At 41.3% G+C, this 24,018-nt stretch overlaps 1 protein-coding gene across 1 annotated transcript; it reads left to right on the forward strand.

Annotated features, from left to right (window-relative positions):
• rdh8a (retinol dehydrogenase 8a) lies at window positions 1–24,018 on the forward strand. Its single transcript, XM_034190733.1, has 6 exons — window positions 1–106; window positions 8,321–8,482; window positions 15,296–15,475; window positions 17,222–17,315; window positions 19,572–19,755; window positions 23,058–24,018. Exons 1-6 carry the CDS (start codon window positions 1–3, stop codon window positions 23,283–23,285), a joined length of 954 nt encoding a protein of 317 aa, XP_034046624.1. The 3' UTR covers window positions 23,286–24,018.

Below are 24,018 nucleotides of genomic sequence, written 5' to 3' on the forward strand. Positions count from 1 at the left end.
ATGGCGAACGGCGGGCAGAGAGTCGTGCTGATCACCGGCTGCTCATCCGGGATCGGACTGCGTATCGCCGTCACGCTGGCCAAAGATGAAAAGAAGCGGTACCACGGTAAACTCCACGGTCTCTCCCCTCGTCTCTCGTTCTGTCTGCACTTTGTTTGATCACTCAGGTTCTTTGCGCCTTGTTTACAAAGCGCCGATCGTCCTTTTTTACGCACAAAGTTTGGTTGAGTTTCCTGCGCAGCTCTGCGTGTTTTGGCGCAGTGCGCACTCAAACTGCTAAACGCTACGATAGCGGATCCGTAGCTTGTGTGTGTGTGTGTGTGTGTGTGTGTGTGTGTGTGTGTGTGTGTGTGTGTGTGTGTGTGTGTGTGTGTGTGTGTGTGTGTGTGTGTGTGTGTGTGTGTGTGTGTGTGTGTGTGAGAGAGAGAGAGAGAGAGAGAGACGATCGGGATCCAGTCGCTCCTCCAGTTCAGATATTATCATGAAAGCGCTGTTTGCGGGAGAGGATGTCGTTTTGCCTAAAAAGAGCCTCGTCAGTCCTCTTTCAAGTGACTTCTGGAGCACAAAGCGCCTTCTGTTACCCGCCTGCGCCGGTTCAGCGCCGTGTCTAATGCGGCTTTAGTCCCCTCACTGGAGCGAGCACTGAAAGGGGGACAAAGTTTGAGACCTGTACAAGCCGGGGTGTACTCTGAAGCGAGGGCCTTGTTTGGAAGCTTTGTCTGTGCTTAGTAGAGTTTTGGTGTCCAACTCTGACACTGTCTGTCCCCTCTGACATCATTCATGGCACGACTCCGGATTCTCTGTCTCCACATTCTCAACACTCACTCATTCACTTATCAACACTTATTCACACATCTTAGTGAAATTTGTATGACAAACATTCATGTGATGGCACAGATGTGGCTAGAGAGGTGACTTTTGGGTCAGGATTCTCTATAAATTAGTGTTGTTTTTTTTGATACTTTGAACCCAATGTGCCAGTTGCTTGAGAAAATGATTCACTGTTTTGAAACACTTGAAGCACTTAATAAAACACAGTCTGCTCTAACCCACAGTGCCCTGGGCAAACATTGATAAGCTTATGCAGTTGCCACGTGATGCTTTGCAACAGAAGGCTTATACAAAGTACAGTTCAGTGATATTGACCTCAAAATCAGTGTGCTTCTTAGGGTCACCATGCCGAGCACACATAGTAAGTTTAGTGGCATTCAGGCAATAAGAAAATAAGTTATTGCATTTACCAGGTTTTACAAAGGGTTCCAGTGAATTTGGCCTTTTGGCCTCAAAGAAAATGGGCTCCTTAGGAGCACTATGTATTATACCTACACCAAGTTTGGTGATAACCGGATAATCAACTAATGTTATCACTTTAGAAAGTAGAGCCTGACCAATATGGAATTTTGGCGGCCAATACAAAACCAATATTCAGGAGTAAAAATATATTATATATATGAAAATTCAGTAAGGTATATCTTATATATTATACTCCAGTTCTAAGGTGGAACTATGCCAGTATACAAAGGTATATCTAAAAAGGAAGAGTAAAATAGGAGAGTAGAAAAGAGTAGAGTAGAGCCACTTAGGTGCCTGGTCTTGAGAACAAGGAACATTGAAAATATCAATGATTCTTCACATTTCATTATCAACCCCTTGTGACAAAGAATATCATTTTTGTTGTTGTTGTTCTTTTTTTGGAGTCTAAACATAAACTATATTATAAATAACTATAAATATCACCAGCAACTAACCAAAGTGCATCATACTACCGTCACACTGCCTCCACTCAAATTGGCAGTCATCGTGTCTTGATCGCTCAGCATTTACATGAAACAGACTTCTTGCCTGTTTTGGCCCCACCTAACTAACGGCATAATGACCACTTGCCTCTTGTCACTGTAAAATGGCCACTTTGTTTTAAAATGAACAGCAGCTGGTCTCTTTGCCTCTGTCTCTTGTAACTAGTGTGACCAAGGGGTGATGGGGTCCCAGCCATGGTTGAGAGCTTTGTAAGCAATGCTGTTAGAGTGCCCTTTGCTGGGCAAACTAAGTAATGACACCATTTCCAACAGCCCAAGTGCTTTTCTGCTGTGTTTATTTAGTTAAATAAATGTTTTCTTATCAGCAAACGTTACACCATTACCAATATTTTTGTGAAAGGCTCATATTGACTGATATTGTCAGTCAAACAATACTTCAGTTGGGCTGTATTAGAAAGTAATTAATTGTTTTAAATGTTCAAAAAGTATATGAAACAGTTCCTTCGGAAATTTATTCAGTGTTTTGAAATTCTAAATGAACCAATTATTTCAGAAAAATACTGTTTTGAAATGCATGAAAACTAACAACAATTGTTTAAGAAAATGATTCACTGTTTTGAATAAGCTTAAGTGCTTATGGAAAAATGATTTTAAAATGATTTTTTTCATGTTTTTTTTTTAACCTAAATGAAAAGGTTCCTTTTGAAAGCAATTTAGTGTCTTGAAAAGCTTTAAAAAAAAAACCCACTTGTAGAAATCAAGCAACTGTTTTGAATTGTGCAAAGCGGTCAATGAAATAATTCCTTTAGAAAGCAATGCAGTTTTGAAATGCCCAAAAACAAGATTTGCATCATAAATGATTCACTGTTTTGAAACACTACTAACACTAAATGAAACAAGCATATTTTTAAAATGCTTCAGTGCTTCAAAGTACTCAAACCTGCTAAATTAAATTATTGCTTTTGAATATTATTCAGTGTTTTGAAATGTTTAATCCTCCAGAAAAGACAGGAACGCCCACTGTTATGCAATGCTTGAAACATTAAGTGAAACAGTTGCTTCATGAAAATAATTTCATGTTTCAAAAAATATATATTTTTTAAAATGCACAGTTGGGTCTGAAAAAAAATACTGTTTTAAATTGTTTGAAAGGCTAAATAAATAAAATGTTTTGGAAAATAGTTCATTGCTTTGAAATGATAAAACCGCACTGATGGTAAAGTGGCTATTTGTTGGTTTTGAAAACGACAGTCCATTTTGAAACACTCGAAACCCTAAATAACAAAACTGCTTCAAGAAATTATTCATTGTGTGGAAGCATTCATATTTGAATATGAACTGAGTGTGCTGCAAAAAAAAACATTGTGGTGAGGGCATGATTATGAATGCTATTTTCTACTTTGCCAATAAATGACCTTAAATTCTACACACTGTAGCTTTAAATAGGCCTAAATGCAGACTCGGGTTGCTAGCAGTCAGTTGGAAGCTGTTTATTTGAACGTTAAAAAAGCAAAATCATTACTGGTAATGTTTCCGAGGATGCCTTTAAAGCCTTTTGGCACAATGGAATACACGGTGAAGTGGTTCGTTAAAGTGTTCTTTTAGGGGTCAGTGGGATCTGTTGGGAATGTGAAATAGATGAGCAAAACTAAAGTGCTTTTCTGCTCACTTAGCGCCGGTTAACCTGCTTTCAAAGAGGCCAACTGTGAGAAATGGAGCTGATATGCTGTATTTCTGAATACTTAAGGAAATCCAATGGAGACTAATATTGTTTTGTCCTTACATTAGCAGCACTGCAGAAGGAAAAAAAAGAAATAAGCTCAACATTAAAACAAGATCACTGTGTTCTGCAGTGCAGTTCATTCAAGAATGTCTAAGCTGCCCAAGAGTAATTCCTGCAGGAGCCCAAACAACAATGGCTCACTTGTTCCATCCTCTTCCAAAACGTAAATCTCTAAGTTGCTTTGTGGACACGTAGTCTCCAGTCATGAGAGTAAACACAATTAGAATTAATGGCATTTAATTAATGCCATTAATTTGACTGTAGTGAAACAATGTTTCAAACGGCCGGCCTTAGCGGCTTTTTTAATATTCCGTATCCAATGCAGCAGTCAGGTGAACATTTGTCTTTCTTTTTCTGTCAAGCCTGATGTAGATTCAGATGAACGTGTGAATAAGTGTCTGTTTACTGCCATTGTGCAACAGTCGGTTTCTGTTCTGTGGAAGATAACACCACCTCGCCAAATAAACACAACGCACAGTGTAGAAGAACGCAACCAAGACGAGCCAACGATGAGCCGACAGTCGCTATCAGAGGCTCAGGACGTGGGTGGGACGATGTGCGTGCAAGTGCGCGGATCGAAGTCGTGCAAGTGTCAGGGCACTCAGCCCGCACAGTTCAAAGGAAACCAGCTCTGACAGGCGTGGTCATTTGTGTGATTCTGTCACAACTCTGCATTAAGGAAGTTATTCAACAGTTATCTCATAGATCCAGATGAACAGAACAATGCTGTATACTCCATCGGTAGGCATTTTCTTTAAAATAATGTACAGAAAAATGGTCACTGCATTATTTTTTTTAGTTTATGTAGCTCTTCAGGGATGTAACAACCAATATGAATTGAAAATCAGTTTAAAGGTAATATGTACATCTTCATCAATACACAGACCCCTCAACCGATGTACAACCACAAATTTAAAAAAACGTCCTATGACTGCTGGGAGAGGCTCCAGCACCAGTAACCCGGTATAGAAAATGGATGGATAGATATGAAATCCAACAAAAAATAAAAAAGACAGTCTGATTCCAAGATATTTGATGTTTTGTGTGGCCAACTTCATTTAATTTGGAACAAGAGCAAACAGAGATTTCTGATGTCCGCCAAGGATTGACAAGATATGTGATTCACATCGTGACCCGGACTTTACCTGGATCTGGATTCCACAACAGTAATTGCACACTGATCCAGAATAGTCTGATTGATCAAGATGGTGCAATCTGATATGTAATTCACAAGCTGAAACAAGATAGTGTCTTCCTGCTCTTTGTTTTACATTGTGATGTCGTATCAAATCAAATCAAATCAATTTTATTTATATAGCGCCAAATCACAACAAACAGTTGCCCCAACTTGCTCGTAAGTTCTCTATGTGCTCTGTATCTGTTAAAATTTCACTCTTTAAAGCATATTGCACTTCAGTGTACAGTGCCCATTTGTGGCGGCATTTCAAACAAAGCAGTATGCACAAACGTCAGGTTGCATACAATGATGGCATGAGTATACTGCTTAAGGTGCCGAGATGGAGTAGTGCCAGTCAAATGTTTGTAAATGTTAGTGTTCCAACTTGCGCTGCTGTGCTTAGAAACTTCATGTACAGATGTATGTGCAGATTTACAGATTGTGTAAACAGTATCATTCATATCCTGACCAGTCCTGTACAGAGCTCGGTCAGGTTTTCTTCTAGGCTGTGGAAACATTGGCGTATCAGTTTATATGGCCATGGATGAAATTGGTCTTTTTATTGTTGTTGTTTGTTTTTTTTGTATGTTCTTTTGTGTTACTATGGACCTTGTGTCTGAAATAAAGTTTGATGATGATGATGATGAATTACAGAAAAACCCCAACAATCAAAATGACCCCCTATGAGCAAGCACTTGGCGACAGTGGGAAGGAAAAACTCCCTTTTAACAGGAAGAAACCTCCAGCAGAACTAGGCTCAGGGAGGGGCAGTCTTCTGCTGGGACTGGTTGGGGCTGAGGGAGAGAACCAGGAAAAAGACATGCTGTGGAGGGGAGCAGAGATCGATCACTAATGATTAAATGCAGAGTGGTGCATACAGAGCAAAAAGAGGTGAATAAAAAGAAACACTCAGTGCATCATGGGAACCCCCCAGCAGTCTAAGTCTATAGCAGCATAACTAAGGGATGGTTCAGGTGAAGTAGTTTTGGCATAATCTTTAAAAGTCTACAAAGTGAATTCTTCATCCAGAATCCGGTTACGGACCCAGATCACCTCCAAAATTTAATGGAGTCTTCCAAGGCCGGTCACATGGCACACGAAGAAAGCTGAACAAAGGAAAAAAGTTACAAAGTCACAAATCGTCGAGGAAAGGTGGATGAATGATCCTGTACTTTTCTCATCACTGAAAAGCGTGCAAATCAAGAGCAGAAAAAGGAACGTAACAAAACTGAAACTAATAAAAGGAAAATGAAGTGAACGTTGACCTTGATGCTTTAAATGAAATCAAAACCAAACATTTATGAAGATGTGACTGACAGCGCGTTTCAGACTGAGCACAGCCAGCCCTGTCCTCATGTCCACAGCACTTGCAGGTGCGAGGTTTGGTTGGCTTGACAACAAGGTGTGCAGGCCAGCCACAAACAGCTGGAACGGGTGTAAATAGTTCCAGTAGTTGATAAAATGTTGTTACCGCATGCAGATATCATCAGCATTCGTGTAAGACGTCGGACTTGGGAGGTTGGACGAAGTTGGACGACAGTCAAATGGAATGCTGACTTTACGGAAACTACGCAACTGTCAAGGAACCATCAAGACAGAAAGCAAAATGCTAGGATTCGTTCGTATTTTTTAACACTTTAAAAATCCTGAGGAAACGCAGCTACAGGAACAATGCTGGATGACTGTTAAGCGATGTCAACGTAAGTCCAGATTTCTTGTTTTGTTTTGGCTTTGGTGTCCTTCGTTAGTGCCGTGTGACCGGGACTTAACACCAGTGTGTGGTGAAAATTTGGTGAAAATCCATTAAGTAGTTTTGACGTAATACTCAAAATCCGACAAAGGGAAGCGTACAAATTGAAATCGTGATCCAGAATCTGGATCCAGATCACCTCCAAAATTCAGTGGAGTCTTCCATGGCCTATTATCTATCTGTGGTGAAAATTTCATCAAAATCCTTGCAGTAGTTTTGATGCAATCCTGCTAACAGACAGACAGACAAATAAATAAACATGGATGATTTTGTTACATCCTCGGGGGACGTAAATATACATCCATTCCTGCCTTTAAGGCCTGCGACACATTCCCAAAAAAGTTGGGATGGGCAGTTTTCTTGAGACAGTTCAGTGGATGGATACATGAAGATTTCCAAGTCTCACAGAATATAGACTTCATTTACATCAGTCGTTAAGAAATACAAACAATATGGTACTGAACAGTAAATCTGTGATAAGTAGGCAGTTTTCTAAACCTCAGTGACCATGCTGGAAGGAGACTAGTGAACGAAGCCACTAAGACACCCATGAAAGCTGTGAGAGAATTATAGGCTTCTGTGAATCTAGGAATGGTTCAACATTTTCCTGTTGCATCTTCATTAACAAATTCATGTTGGAGTTTAATAGAGAGAGACTGTAAAACAGATCAAATGTAGGCTTGGATTTCCCATTTGCTTTCTGGCAAAGTGCAGCTGAAATTTTGCATTTTCTTATAAAAAACAAATCCTCCCCTGTACTCTCATCTCTCTGTGTTTTCTTTGAGTGTTTTTTTACTTTTTGATAGTTTGTGGAGAAGTAGTTTATATTGCTGCTACAGTGTGTGGCGCCAGGGGGGCTTAAGCTCCCCCAATAATGAGCCAAGGGCCCCCCCCCCCCCCCCCAATAATGTGAATAGCGACTGACGTATTCGTGGATCTCAACTGCAGTTTTGCACTGAGAATGTCTCAATATTGCGTAACTGAGCTGAGTGATGAATGTGTGTGTTCGGTGATCCACCAATGCTGAATCACCCTTCACAAACAGAATTTTCAGTTTTGCAAATAAACATTTATTTGTAAAAACCCACACACAAGTTACAAATCAGAAATTTGTGTTTGTGGATCACAAAGCACGTGTACAAATCAAAGGATATTTGTAAATCACCCTCTGTGCATTTGTAAGTATTAATGACACAAGTTTAACTCCATACTCCAAAAATTTAGGTTTCCTAAATATTTATTACGGCCACTCTTAAAACTTCACTTACCTTTATAATTTTATTAGTGGTAAATTTTAGAATTGATTTAGATGAGATATACTTATTATCTCACAGGAATATATCACAATTATCTGGGAACTACTTTTTGTGCAGGAATTCATCAAGCATGTCGGCCGCAGCCGCGCACTAACACAGAATATACAGAAGCTGTATATCGTTGTTCGGCCAAAACCTCAGTGTTACATTGGCAATAAATCTTTGATATAGATGATTTGTGTAAGGTTGATTCCATGCATTGTCTTGAGCACCATTTCAATGAATTCAGTTTGTACATGAATGTGCAAGATTACTGAACTTGCAATCATTCTAAGTGATGTGTGCATTGATACCACATTTTAGAGGAGCACGGGTGACTAAAACATATACCTTGGTATTTATAAAGCAATTTACTATATATTGTTCATTTCGACAACATTTTGTGGAGCCCCTCCAATGTTTACCTCAGCCCCCCCCAACAAAAATTTCCTGGCGCCGCCACTGTGCTGCTACACAAACCATTGCACTGATGAGTCATTTTGTGAAAGCGATGCTTTTTCACTTCTATTTTTTTTTTTTGTCTTTCTTACCCAACAGTCATTGCCACCATGCGTGACCTGAAGAAGAAGGACAAGCTTGTGGAGGCAGCCGGAGATGCATACGGGAAAACACTGATGTTGCTTCAGCTAGACGTGTGCAGTGACGAGTCGGTGAAGCAGTGTGTCAACAGCGTGAAGGACCGACACATTGATATCCTGAGTGAGTGCGAACCTGAGCCGTCTTCCGTGTGGACAGACATGCTTGAATCCGTACAGGATGTTTGTACCTTTTGATAGTTTTGAAGATTTGGTGGATTGAATCAGATTTACACATAATGTAACTAATGTAAGTAAACTGACTCTGCTGTTCCCTGAACAACATGCTTGTCAGCGTGCACCAAAACATCTTGTAAATGTGATTATTTTCCACAACCAAGCTGATAACATCTAATCTGAATAAACGCGCCGAAGACAATAAACGTGTGCAGCACGTACACTGAGTGCACGCTTGACCAAACTGGACTGACCAAAGCCGCATGCTTTGTGGAAAAATAATTTACCCGATTGACCGCAGTACATCAGCTGCATTGTGTGCATGTGGTAGCTGGGCTGCAGCAGTTTTCAGGCGCATATTGGGGAACATTTGAGCTGAGTTTCTGTTGCATTATTGCTGTTGCCAGCTCAATGTTTCCACATCATTTGTCTTTGATCATAGCTTTCCTCCACAGTCATTCTTCTTTGAAGTGTTTTCTGGAAGTGATTTTAACAGGGTACGAATCGGCTGGGGGGAGGTTGCGTGTGTGTGTGTGTGTGTGTGTGAGGGGGGGTTGTTACCAGCAGTCATCTGACAGCACCTTTCTGAAAGCACATCTCATGCTGAACATAAGGTGCCCTGACACAAGCATGTTTTTGATTCATGCAACAGCACCACCTGTGTCGTGACGATCCCACCCGCTGTGTTCACAGCTAGACGTTGTTCTTTGTTCTACCGGCTGCCACGCACACTGCACTAGACGCTGCATATATAAAATAATTATTTCATGGTGGATTAATCTTTTTTTTTCTGCAAATTGGCCGTTGAAAATGGCTCTAATCACTTCCTGAATCACAGAGGAGGCTGCAGCTGGAGCCGTTTGTGCTTTGCGTTTGTGCTAACAAGCCGCAGAAAGCATTTTGAGCTGTCTCAAAAGGTAATTATTTGACTTGTTTACATTGTCATGGCTTGATAAAACAGTTGCGTGTTCTTTCCTTCTTGTGTGCAGCCAGTCCAAGTCCACTGACATCACCACTCGCTCTTTTCACTTCTTGTTCACTCCACTTGACAAGCTGCACATCGTGCTGGAGATTAGATTGCACCACATAGCACGACAATTGTCAGTGAAAGGTTTCTTTTGAACATTTCAAAATTCTCTCTGCGCAGTAGCACGCACCGGCGCCCCTCTGGCATCCTGTCTGCGCCAGTTAATGATGAGTTTACTCTCCAGCATGACACATCACGACCTGTGTCGTGAATCGAAAACATGCTCGTGTCAGGGTACCTATAGTATACTATCCATCCATCCATTTTCTGAAGCTAGTTATGGGTCACCGGGGTGCTGGAGCCTTTCCCAGCAGTCACTGGGTGAGAGCGACACCCTGGACAGGCTGCCATTCTATCACAGGGCCGACACATATAAAAAGACAGACAAACACATTCACACTCACAGTCAATTTAAAGTCGTCAGTTCACTTAAAAGGGCCCGGTCACAACGATAGCTAGATGAAGGATAAAAAGTCGAAAGATCCTGCATCTTTTCCATCACCGAAAAGCCTACAAATCAATAGCGAAGAAAGGAACAAAACAAAACTGAAACTAACAAAGAAAAATGAAGCGAACGTCAACCTCGACACTTTAAACAAAATCAAAACAAAACATTCGCGATGATGTGACCGAAAGTGAGTAGAAAACCGAGAGCAGCCAACCTTGTCCTCATGTCCGCAGTACTTGCAGGTGCGGGATTTGGTTGTCTTGACAACAGGTGAGCAGTTTTGTTTGTCTTCACATCAACAACGTGTGTGCACATGCGGGCCAGCCACAAATGGCTGGAACATGTGTAAATAGTTAAAGTAGTTGATAAAACTTAACGCTATTGTTTCTCTATGAAAATACTGCTTTTTCATCCCAGACATGGACGATTCATTAGCGATACAAGGATGTTTCATTCAGTTCATCGAAGCTTTAGTTGTTGATTCGTTCAGATATTGTCAACCTTCATTCAGTACGTCGGACTTGAAAGGTTGAACGAAGTTGGACGAAAAACTAAGGAAACTATAAGAAACTGTCAAGAACGAACACAAAAAGAAATACGGGCGAATTGAGGTTGTCATTGGTATTTGTTCAAATTTTTCAACACTTTAAAAATTCTGACGAAGCACAAGCTGCAGGAACGAAGCTGGACGAAAGTTAAATGATGCCTCCAAAGGTGAACGAAAGTCCAGATTTCTTGTTTCGTTTTGGTTTCATTGTCCTTCATTAGTGCTGTGTGACTGGAGGTTAACCTGTACATCTTTGGAAGTGTGAGGGACCCATAACACCTGGAGAGAACCTGTGTGTTAGATATACGAGGTCTGTTAGAAAAGTAACAGACCTTTTTATTTTTTGCAAAAACTATATGAATTTGAATCATGTGCGCTTGCATCAGCCAAGCTTGAACCTTCGTGCGCATGCGTGAGTTTTTTCACGCCTGTCGGTTGCATCATTCGCCTGTGGGCAGGCTTTGAGTGAGCACTGGTCCACCCCTCTCATCGGATTTTCATTGTCAGGAAAATGTCTGAACGGCTGGAGCAGCGCTGCATCACAATTTTTCAAGAAACTGTGTGAGACAGCCAGGTGGAAACCATTTGGAAAATTCAGATGGCTGTCAGTGAAAATCCTATGGGCATCACACAGGTGCCGCGCTTCGAGCGGCCATTGACAGGCTGAAATGACCAGATCATTTCCAAAGTGAAGGCTGTGTTGATCCGGGACGTCGTGTGACTACCAGAGAAATGGCAGAAAAGGTGGACATCAGCCATTTTTCGTCAGATTCCACTGTTACAGGAGCTTTTGTAATGAAAGACATGCAGAGGCATTTGCGCGTCGGGACGAAGCCGCAATGCCGTTAGGTCTACCACCATTCAGAAGATTCAGACGGCTTTTGGTGGCTTTTGGTGGCTTCAGTCGAGTGAGTATCTGAGAAATTGTGGAGAGCTGGGCATGTCACAACATGTCCCGTGAGACTTCCAACACAGACTTGCTTTTGTTCTCCGCCATTGCGGCTTTGTCCCGACGCGCGAATGCCTCCGCACGTCTTTCATTACAAAATCTCCTGTAACAGTGGAATCTGACGAAAAATGGCTGATGTCCACCTTTTCTGCCATTTCTCTGGTAGTCACACGACGTCACGGATCAACACAGCCTTCACTTTGGAAATGATCTGGTCATTTCAGCCTGTTGATGGCTGCCCGGAGCGCGGCATGCCCTCAGCCGCTGTGGGCCATCTTTAATCCGGTTGTAATGCTCCTTCATCTGTGTGATGCCCATAGGATTTTCACTGAAAGCCATCTGAATTTTCCGAATGGTTTCCACCTGGCTGTCTCACACAGTTTCTTGAAAAATTTGAAGCAGCGCTGCTCCAGCCGTTCAGACATTTTCCTGACAATGAAAATCCGAAGACAGGGGTGGACCAGTGGTCACTCAAAGCCTGCCCACAGGCGAATGACGCAACTGACAGGCGTGAAAAAACTCACGCATGTGCACGAAGGTTCAAGCTTGGCTGATGTAAGTGCACATGATTCAAATCCATATAGTTTTTGCAAAAAATAAAAAGGTCTGATACTTTTCTAACAGACCTCGTATTTGTGTGTTCAATTATGCTTTCTTTATTTGTTTTCTGTGCTTGTTTTGGTATTAACGAAGTTATCTTACTTAGGAATGTATTCTTACTTTCCTTTGTTCTCTCTGTTGGTATGTGCATGTCAAACCGAATTTAATGTTTTTTACCATTTAGGGCAAAGAGAGTTAGGTTACATTATAAATCATATATGTTCTGTTACTGCGCGGGTCTCGGGCAGGGGTTTGGACCTCCCTCGAGTGCCCACGGGGGCCAATAAGGAAAGGAATTTCCAAAATAAGGTCTGCCTATGTCACACCTATGAAATGTTTTAAAACTGTTTGTGTCCATTGTTCAGGATTCTGTAAGGGCAGATCTCGTCTGTGAGAGAAGTTCTGCAGAATCCAGGCCTGATATTCTTTTTCACTGTGACTTTGAATAAGTTTAAAAGTGCAGAATAGTTTGAGTTTGTACTTTGTGAAGGGCACTGTTACAGAAAGAACCGGCGGGAAAATAACACTGCAAAATCTTCACTGTCCAAGGTCATAATTCTATACTGATTATTTTAGATTTATCCTTGTTTAATTTATCACCAGTTCTCTGAGCTTAATGCTTCAGATTTCTCCATGTGAAAAAATATTAAAACAAAATATTTAGAATTTTTCATGCCTGTCCTCGAAGCCTTTACACTCACCCAAAAGCTCTTGAGCTCCAGTTAGCTGTAAACTGACATTAAACAGTAATTTCACACATTGACGAAAAGTGCCCGCATTCAGCAGTACATCACATTGTAAAGGGCTGCAATCACGTGGCTCTGCTGCAGCATTGTCCTCCACCGTTTCACATTCTACTCTGATAATGAGTGTAAGTGGGAGAAGAAGATTAGAAAAGTCTTGAAATTCCAACGAGGAGATCATTTGTGCTACAGACAGACTGGAGAGCAAAACAGACGGTGGTTCGCTGAAGCCTGTAGCACTGACACGTTTGTCTGTTTGTTCTATTTGGAGCATAAAGTCGTGGCATTAAACCTGCAGTCTGAAGATAAATTAACAAATCCTCGCAGTTTGATTAAAAAAAAAATTAAATTAAAAAAATAAATGTGTTTTGTAGGTCATGAATCCCAATATATGTTTTATGATCCCCTTTTGCTTCATTTGCATTTGTCACATTTGCAGTGTTGATTTAATAACTCATGAAGAGGTGACTTGTGTATATAAATGTTAAATCTTGATAAATGTTTTTAATCTAAATCCAGCATCACATTCCTCTTCACCATTATGTTCCAGACCCTTTGGTATGTCACACATCTCTATTATTGTCATGTCCTGCCATCTGGTGGCAACAGGAAGTAATACATCTGTACACTTTGACTTCTGTTTGTGTAAAAAAGATTCCAAACAAGTGAGAACAGTGGTTTTCACTTTGTACCATTTTGAGACTGTCATACCCCCCCCCCCCCCCCCGAGTATATAGGAAACATGCTGTCCAACCGTCTGTCTGTTCATGTGTCCACGAGTCTTGTAACTGCCATTCATCCCCAAGTTATTGAGTGGATTTCAGTGGAATTTCACACCATATGAAGATGTGAATGAATGATAATAATTATTTTCTGACATCTTCCTTACTTGTTGGATTTACTTCTTGAAGAGTCAAGGCATCAGTTGGATCAGGCGTTGGGCTACCAACATGTAGCACCGAATTTGAATCCTGGTCATGCTACTCGTCTTTCTTCTTGGATAAGACAGCTTATCTGCTGTAAAATGGTGTCTTGCCTTGACTGGTGAAGTAACCCGCACCAGACTGGCATCACATCTATGTGGAGTCATGCTAAGGAAACCAGAGATAAGCACAGGCACCAATGGGTACCACAACCCATTGGTGCTGGAGCACCAATGAAATCAGACCTTTATCTTTAACTGATGATTTATTTTATTTAATGTAACTGATTTAATTGATAATATAATACTGACGTCATACGCATAACTTCTCCTAAACTGTTTTATGGATATCAGTGAAATGTTACATAATGGTAGCACACCACATAAAGATATGCTTGATAGGCAATGGGCCTGCATGGTCCCATGTGCTACCCCCCACAACCCTATGAATTTGGTATCATTACAAAGTTTAGGATGTCTAGATTACAAAAATAAGTGGTGGCAGTAAATTACTAGGACTCACTATGACATCATTGGATTACTACCCTGTCATTAAGGACCGTATTACAGAATGCAAAACTGTCAAAGGATGCCTGCAAGTAGCAGAAGAGGCCACACATGAAGTAGGTCAAGAGTATGTCATTACAACTTTCAACATGGGGGTTTGTATGAATGCAAACCCTCTGATCTGAACAAGAAAGCTGTGCACATAATTCAAAATGTAGTCAAATCTTTATAAAGACAACTTTCATTTGGTGTCTTATCTGTCCCATTTGCTTAAAACATGATGACGTGGTAACTCTTAATGTTGTGCAGAAAGAAAATAACAAATGTCATAATGGGACATGATCATTTAGTGAGGGTAGGTCAATAAAAGTGCTTATATGTCACAGTGAGGTCCAGTATTTTGACTGTTACCAGTTGTTTTTTTTTTTTAGTTTTTTTTTTTTGTAATCTTGACATCCTAAGCTTTCTAATGATACCAAATTGATAGGGGGGTGGGGGGGTGGGGTGGGTGCATGCAGGACTATGCTGGCCAATGGCCTATGAAGGAAAATAATTCAGGTCCGATCTGTTCAAGGGGAGATAATTGGAGTTTTGTGTTTAATTAATGCACCATATAATTATATTGACATTGTATCTGGAACTCCTCCTAAATCAGTTTGTGAAGTTCAGTTAAATTTCACACAGTGGTAGCACAACATATCAAGGATTTTGATGAAATTTCACACACTAATATCACGCCATGTGACCATGCACATGTGGGAAAATAATTCCAGTCTGATGCCTGAAATAGGAGATAATTAGATTTTTGCTGCATCTTTAACATACATTATATTGTATTTGTAAATTAAGTTTTCTGAGTTTGACCAGTTTGCTAATTCAGGTGTTCCATCACAAATGATTTACTACCGCGGGGGGGGGGGGGTCATTTTGTCAGATTGACGACAGACACCTCATGTTTTTATATAATCATGTTTGTGGTTCTTTAAACAGTGCTGTGTCTCTGCCGCTGTGTTTCAGTCAACAACGCCGGCGTGGGCTTGCTCGGACCTGTGGAAAGCATCACGATAGACGAGATGAAAAGAGTATTTGAAACCAACTTCTTTGGCGTGGTCCGCATGATTAAAGAGGTGATGCCGGACATGAAGAAACGGCGCTCGGGACACATTATCGTCATGAGCAGCGTCATGGGTCTTCAGGGTATGTTGCCAACCTGCAAACTGTATCTAAGCATTTAGACCACTGTTTCTTCGGATTTGGCTCGTGTCACTTCAAAAAAGCAGAGGATTGTACACTCACACAAGTAACAAAGTACAGACTCTCTAAAAACTCTGAAAATCACCACGTGTAAGCTGTAAACCCTGCAGCATGCCTGGTTTTAGCATTTGTAAAATATTAGATTAGATTAGATGGAACTTTATTAATCCCTTGGGAAGACTGTCTCAGGGAAATTGAGGTTCCAACAGCATTGGACAGCAGCACACAGGGTTATAAGCACACAGAGTATCAAAAGTAGAGATAAGAAACAATTTGCAAAAAGTAAATACAAATATAAATACCAGAACTACTGGTCTACTGAATACAACTGCTTCTCTCATTCCTGTCCCCTGTCTTCCTGTTATTCCTCCTCCCCCCAAGTGAGGAGTTGTACAGCCAAAGGAATTTTTCAGTCTGTTGGTTTTTTTTTTTTCAGTTTATTTAATTTATATGGCACCAAATCACAACAAAGTTGCTTCAAGGTGCTTGACACAAGTAAGGTCTAACCCAACCCCTAGAGCAAGCACACAGGTGTCAGTGATAAGGAAAAACTCCCTCTGATGATTTGAGGAAGAAACCTCAAGCAGACCAGACTCAAAGAGGTGACCATCTGCTTGGGCCATGCTACTGACACAATAGACTATACAGGAAATTTTGGGATATTTTGGGAGTCCATACTGGTGCAAAAGACTATGCTAGATCATGGTCTTCGGATGATCGTGTCTTCTCTATATTCTATCATAGTTTACGTCCCTGCCTGTGTTGGAGGTGGTTGTCCTGCAGGTCCAGGCTTTTCACCAATTTTCTACACCAACGAACTACTCTGTTAAATATCATTTACCCGGATGAATGAGATTCTTTACTGATGTTTCTTCCCTGCACTTGGGAAGGAGCAGTCTGTGGCTGAAGATGCTCCTCTGGTTGCTGATGACGGTGTGCAAAGGATGACTGGCATTGTCCATAATGTCCAGCAGTTTGTCCAATGTTCTCTTCTCTTTCACCGTCACCAGAGAGCGTGACATCACAAAGCAGCATTTGTGACACAATGCAAAAATACGGGGTTCTCACCAGGATTTTCTCACAGCATAGGGGGGAACTTAGTGGGGCATAGCTGTGCAAGGAGCATAGCAAGTGTATTGTAGGAGGGTCTGCCCCCCCAGTTTTTTTATTTATTTATTTTTTTTTTTAGGTTTCTTTGAAACACTATTTCCTGCATTTTGAGAAACACTGCGTTGCTAAGTGGGATGTTAAATTATGTGCAACATGTCCTTTAAAAAAAACAAAAACAGAAAAGCCCCCCTATGCTGGTTAAATCACAGCATAGGGCCCCCCTATGCTCAACTGTGCTGATGAGAATAGTATTTCTAATAGTATATGAATAAGACTGATTTTATTTATTTGTTTATTTATTTTTGCAGTCTTCAGCCTACTATATCTGAAGTTACAAAGATTTATGTGTTTGTTTGAAGTGTTAGGTGGGTGGGGCTAAATAGTACAAGTTGAACAGTATTTAATAAGCTAGTCACAGACAGGTCAACTACAGTTTCTGAGGTGAGAGGTAATCTATCTGTTACATGGTATCTTAAACCGTTATGTGTGCAGTAAATCATGCATTGACCAGTTGTTAGTTTATTACAGTTAATTGGTCTTTAACGCAGTGAAATGTTTGCTTTTCTCTTCTTACTTTAGGAGTCGTATTCAATGACGTTTACACTGCATCGAAGTTTGCCATGGAAGGATTCTGTGAGAGTATGGCTGTGCAACTGATGAAATTCAACATCAGGTGGGTTTTCCCTCTGCTGTCGTGTTGCTTGTTTGCTTGGTTGTTTGCAATAAAATTATTGAAAATGTTTCAAATCTAACTAAATAAACATGCAGATGTTGGATTTTTTTTATTTAGAATTTTTTGATAATTTTTAATTAGTTTTTCTAACATTTCAGATTGATTTTGTGACTGGATTTGTGGGCCTTAAGTGTGAAATTGTAAATGTTGGCGGTGCCACTCCAACGGCAGAAAACAACCCCATAAAAATCAACTTTCATCCATTTTTTATGGGACGTTGTTATAAGATATTGCATACTGTCCTGGGTGGGATCTACCCAGGCAGACTACCGGTCCGTCCCAACCACTGATGGGAATAACAGAATTAAAATCAACTGCATCACCAACGGCATTTTTTTTTGTAACAGGTAACTAACTAATTACTGTTTCCATCGTTACAATGCCGTTGGCCCTTACTGACAATAATATGCAGTGCATGACTATACACTATATAATTAAGATCATTGAAGCCGTTTTCATCCGCAGTTTTTTATTTGTTTTGTTTATTTGTTTGTTTGTTCTTTTCTTTGGTGAGGGGGGTGGGGAGGGACGGGGCGAGACAACCACATAAGTGATGGTGATTGGCTAAAGGTCCCCTGACACTTGCACGACTTTGATGCACACACTTGTACGCACTGCCTCGTGCAGGAGAGCATACTCGTCTTTAACGGGTATAGGCTGATCATGAGAGGGGTGCCGGGGTGTGCAATTGCCAAAGAGAATTTTGAAATGTTCAAAAAAAATCTTTCACGCATAAATGTCATGCAACATTGCACCATCTGTTCGCCAACACTACATACAGCTCGCCAAGTTGAGTAAAGAAGAAGTGAACAGTGTGAGTAGTTGCGTCACTGCACCGCATCAGAGCGCAGCTCATCTGAAGGATTATAATGAGATGTTAAATCCATCATAAACATACTTTAACAGCTGCACACAAGAAGGAAAGAACATACAACTGTTTTACCAAGCCATGACAATGTAAACATGACAAATAATTACCTTTTTAGATGGCTCCAAATACTTTCTCCAGCTCATTCAGCATGCGCGTACGAACAGCTGCTGCTGGAGCGGTCCTCTTTGATTCAGGAAGCGATTAGAGCTGTTTTCAACAACCAACTGGCAGAGAAAATGATTAATCCGCTACGGAATAATTATTTTATATATACAGCGTCCAGCGCACTGGAACAAAGCACGGCATCCAACTGGGAACACAGCGGGTGGGATCGTCACGACGACATGCATGCAAGTGCACGGATCAAATTTGTGCAAGTGTCAGGGGGCCTTAAGAAGAGTAACGTTTCATGGTAGCCAACCAGAGGCATAGTTGGGCAAGAGTTCACACACAAATAAAAACACACATGCCGCACAGTCAGTCACATACAAGTGACTGAGACAAATGCACCATGAGCTACCTAACTACTGACATTACTTCCCCTCACTGAGACAAAAGCAAGAATGTACATGTAAACAAGTATAATTTAATTTGATGGCCAGTTGCGGCCTGTGGAGGTGCAATGAATATCAAAAGTCCTAAAACATTTATTGTGTTTGATTGTTCTACTATTATAAACAGAGTAATGATAATATCTACAACAATGTATTAAATTTGATAGATGTCTCATGTTGTCCAACAGCAACATTAAAATAGTGTAGATTAGCATACAATGTTTTGTGTTATTAATTTATTCTACCCTATATGTGACCCTGTATGTGTCATGTTTGAGACATACATTTTGTGGGTCAGGCATTATAGGGTTAATTGCCCGTTTAATTCATTAAACACACAGAGTGACCCCCCCCAATAAAAAAACAGATCCCATAAAAATTGTAATAAATCCTTTGTAGGACTTAAATTTTGTAGGACATAAACTTCAGTCTGTGTACGATCATTTCCCAAAGTTTCAGTTATCTTGGTCATTTTGCATAAAGGTCACGTTCTTTCAAAATTATGCTCCAAATGGTATTATTTGTTGCTGAAATAGGCCTCCAGGTAAAATGTCTTTTCCTTGGTTGACCAAGACATGTTGGGGAAGGCAAATGGATCAATATTTGCCATTACAGCATTACAGTACCTTGTACATCAAATAAATGAAGTGAAGGTGTCTGTTGGACTCAAATATGATATTTTAATAAATTTGAATTTTAACAAAACTTCAAATCCGTGTTTACATTTGATTATTCTCAGTCCTTCTCAGTCCATGTGTCCCCGCCTCTCAGGTTGTCCATGATTGAACCCGGCCCAGTGCACACTGAGTTTGAGACAAAGATGATGGACAATGTGGCTAAGATGGAGTATCCAGGAGCGGACGCAGACACCGTTCGTTATTTCAAAGACGTATACCTGCCATCCTCCATCGACATATTTGAAGCTATGGGACAGACACCGGAGGATATAGCCAAGGTGAATGAATGCTGTCCTAATTAAAGGGGTCATGTTTGGCAAAATCTGTGATCATTTTCCTTTTACGGTTAAATATGATTTATTCATATGGATTTTTAAACATCTTCAAACTTCTCGTCTGCATCTGTGTACACGGAAGCTTCACTGGTTCTGAAAGGTCTCATTTTACAGTCCTGTGATGGGTGATACAGGTCACCCTGTAAGACACACCCACTGACAATGTTTGCAGGAACTCTTAAGCCCCCGTCACACATAGCAAGAATGTGCAGGAACCAGGCCGAAATGGCAAAAATTGCCATAATCGGACACAGTCGGGAGGGAAACAGGCTTGTCATCCGTGTCAGAACGCAGCCGGACTCCATCGTCTACACCTGCACGATGGCATCCAAAGCGTATGTAGACAACAGTTAGATGACACAGACTGCTGTCAGATGGCACTGAAGACTGCCTGATGTCCAAACATCTGGATGGCAAACATGGGACCGGAGTGGGAGGGAGCGCTGTGTTCCTAACTTTGCACAGTCCCTGCCGGTACTGAACATCAGAGTACAGCCAACATATGGCCCGGACTCACGCCATATGTGTCAAAGCTGCGTTTGATACATGGTGTGACTGCTTGGCCCACTGCCCACAAACTTTCAGCAAAGGTGTCCAGTGGCATGCATGCACATACACTCCACACGCACGCTTAGTGGCTCATGCAGCCGCTATGAACACACACACACACAGCTGAGTGATCATTCCAGCACCTGCGTGCGAGTGCACAGCACACGTGTGGACACCTTTGCTGAAAGTTTGCAGCAGTCACACCATGCGTCAGACGCAGCCTTTCCAGCAAACTTTAGTTTCTTTTTTCTTTTGTTGCTTATTTCAGGAGCACAACGCAAGTCTGTACACCGTGATGTCGGTTGGATTATCACATGGGATTTAATTTTTGCGTGGTTATTTGCAGCACACAGCAGCCGGGTGAGAGGCTTTTCACCACAGGCTAGGGTTTGGATCCTGTGCACCGTGCGCTCTGCGCTGTCCTGGTTTCGTGCTGGAGGTGAGTTTCATGTTTAATAATGTTGCCATGGCCTAACAATATAGTGCCACGTCACACCTCCTTCAGAGTTTAGATGGTGATCAGGTAATAATATGTATATTACAGCGGTCAGATCCGTTCAGCTCCGTGCCTGACACACACTGTATGTGATGAATGTGTGCCACATACGATATTACATACCAACATTTCCTTTGCCCTCCCTGGCCGGGGTCCAGTCGAGATGTACATCCGTGGCACAACATGTCGGCAGGCTTTGCTGTGACCGATCAATCTCAGAGCTCAATCAACCGTGATCAGATTATTTCAAATGCTGTTTTGATACTGTCAGAATATGTAGACTGCAATCAGATGACACAAAAACTGCATGTAGACCGCCGTCAGATGTGCGTCATATCTCAGTGGTGCCAAGAGTGTTTTGAACAAGTGCAATACACTCGGGACAGTCGAGCGAATGGGACCAAATATGTAGATGCTCACAGACTGCCGTCTGTTGGCCTTCAAACCGCACCTCAATATTTCCTCATTGTGGCCGGATGTGTCATTCTGAGGCAATTCGGCCTCAATCGGTGTATGTGTGATGGGAGTATTAGTGTCTGATTTACTAAAGGTTTGCATGTGTTAAAACATGCATAAACACCATTGCACTTGCAAATCCACCAATACATTTTGTCAATTTAGTGCATTTGCTGTCATGAATATGCAATTTGGGGTTTGTCCACCAAAGTGCACACAATTGTGGGACAAAACATGCAGGCACTTTCTGCAAACACAAGCGTTGCAGAAACAACAGTCAACAATGAAATGCAACACTTGTAGCACAATCTTACGAGGATGCACTGATGAAGAGTGAAGGAAATTTAATATGTGGTGTGTGTTGTAGAAATGTATCCTCAATGGCTTAGCACAATCTTACGAGGATGCACTGATGAAGAGTGAAGGAAATTTAATATGTGGTGTGTGTTGTAGAAATGTATCCTCAATGGCTGTGTTTCAAACATTGACAAATTCATTAAAAAACTAACACTGCAGCCATTTTGGATTCCAATATGGCCACCGTCTTACTTTCAGACATTTCCAATACTTAAAACGTCTGGATAATCACTGTAAACATGCCTTAATGCAGACATTTAAACACTCAGATTAGCCCTTTAACCTTTTTCAAAAGCAAAGATACAAACATTATCCAAAAAGTGAAATGGTGTCCATTTTGGATGCCATCTTGGATCTAGCAAAAAAAGACAAGGAGCCTTTTTGAGGACTTTTAGTATGTGATTCTACACATATTTCGGGGAGGACATGGTCTAGTGATTAAGCATCGGGCTTCAGACCAGAAGAACCTCGGTTCAAAACCCAGCTAGACCGAAAAATCACCTTGGGCGAGATCCTTAATCCCCTAGGTCAATGGTTTCAAAAGTATTACAGAAAGGGCCAAGAGGGTGCAGGTTTTCTTTGCAACCACTGCCTCTAGCAGGTGATTTCACTGATTAACATCACTTTGAGCACATGGGATGAGTTCATCATTGAAATCACCTGCTGGAGTCAGAAAACACACTCTCTTGGCCCTTTCTGGAATACTTTGGACACCATTGGCCTAGGTGCTCCCAGTGTGTAGTGAGCTCTTTCCATGGCACCACCCTGACATTGTTGTATGAGTATGTCTATGTGAATGTGAGGCATAATTGGAAAGTGCTTTGAGCTTCTGATGCAGATGGAAAAGCGCTCTATAAATGCAGTCCATTTGCCATATTTCTGAATCTCCCCTGAAAAATTTAGCTTGTTCCAGAAACATTTACATATTTATGCTCAAATTCTGACTACTAGTCTCATGTTGCAACTCTTATGAGGGAACTCTCTGTTTCTGTCTGCAGCAGCGCCTTTCCATTGAAGGTGACATGAAGTGAAAGGTTTATCTTAAAAGATTTTAAAATGGGTTGATTTTAGGACAGATTGTCTTTGTCAGTGTCTGTCATGCGGTTAACTGCGCTTGTTTTTAGTGTGGAAGTCTCCCAGTTCATACCCCACCCCTCACTCCATGTAATTTGGAGTTGTGTCAAGAAGGGCATCTGGTGTAAAACTTGTGCCAAATCAACATGCAGATCCACCTCATCTTCTGTGGTGAAAACAAGAGAGCAGCTGCAGGGACTTACTGTTTTACCTAATAGGTGTTTAATATGGACCTATTTAATGTAAGGACTCATTGCTTAGTTTGCATCTATTTCACTGAACTCAATCATTATTATTCTTTTCCTCCCCACAGTGCACAAAAAAGGTTATTGAATCAAGCAGCCCTCGTTTCAGAAACCTGACCAACAGCCTGTACACACCCATCGTGGCCTTAAAATACGCAGACGAGACTGGCGGCCTGTCTGTCAACACCTTCTACAACCTTCTCTTCAACTTCGGGCCTCTAATGCACATCGCCATGAGCATCCTCAAGTGTCTGACGTGCAGCTGCCTGCGTAGACGCACCATCTCACCCAACTGAACGGGGCGCTCGCCCGCCTCTTTCCTCCCTTTGCCAACACCACCCGCTCCTTACATCTGTCACTGCGGCTGTGGGCGAAGCAAGTAGACGAGAGCCTGCAGCGAGGAACTGTCTTTAAATTCAGAGACACTGCCATGATAAGCTTTGCCCGGCAACTTGCACGATTGCACAGGGTTGTCACGGAGATGTTGCATGCAGGGTTGCACACACGCCTGGTGGTGGTGTACATAACGTGTCTTACCGAGAAGGCCGTGCCTTAGTGTTCATTTTGTTGTTTTTGTTTTGTTTTTTGCTTATCTAGGGTGGAATTGAACTGGAAGTGGATAGATGTTTATGAGAAGATAATGTTTGAGTCCCAACGGACAGACGACAAGCACAAAAAAATTAACTCAGTTACAGAGAGTAGAATCACAGAGAAAGTGTAATTTGTAGCTTATTTAAGTACAATATGCGGTCAGGCTCACAGGGTTTAGAACATGAATCAAAAAGATGCCCTTTTTTGAATGTGTGCCTTACCACAGTGTTCTCATTGTCATAACTGCTGTTAAATCATACTTTGATTTCTTTTCTTTCTTGAACTGAATATTTGGTTTTAAAGGTTTGTGGAGTATGTCAGACTTTTCTTTTTGGATTCTAACAAGTTGATTTAGAAATAAAGTAATTTCTAAGTTACAATGAGATGTTTTCCTTTTAAGGATATATCAAAAATAAAATATCAGTTTTTGGAAAAATG

The sequence above is a fragment of the Thalassophryne amazonica genome, chromosome 16 (genome assembly GCF_902500255.1).
Source record: "Thalassophryne amazonica chromosome 16, fThaAma1.1, whole genome shotgun sequence".
Taxonomy (NCBI): domain Eukaryota; kingdom Metazoa; phylum Chordata; class Actinopteri; order Batrachoidiformes; family Batrachoididae; genus Thalassophryne; species Thalassophryne amazonica.

What these genes read in the sequence shown, in the direction of transcription:
- rdh8a (XM_034190733.1), top strand. Translation starts at nt 1, where the DNA reads ATGGCGAACGGCGGGCAGAGAGTCGTGCTGATCACCGGCTGCTCATCC. An exon ending in CAGCGTCATGGGTCTTCAGG is followed by an intron (nt 15,476 to 17,221) that starts GTATGTTGCCAA and finishes TTCTTACTTTAG; the next exon opens with GAGTCGTATTCAATGACGTT. An exon ending in CACCGGAGGATATAGCCAAG is followed by an intron (nt 19,756 to 23,057) that starts GTGAATGAATGC and finishes TCCTCCCCACAG; the next exon opens with TGCACAAAAAAGGTTATTGA.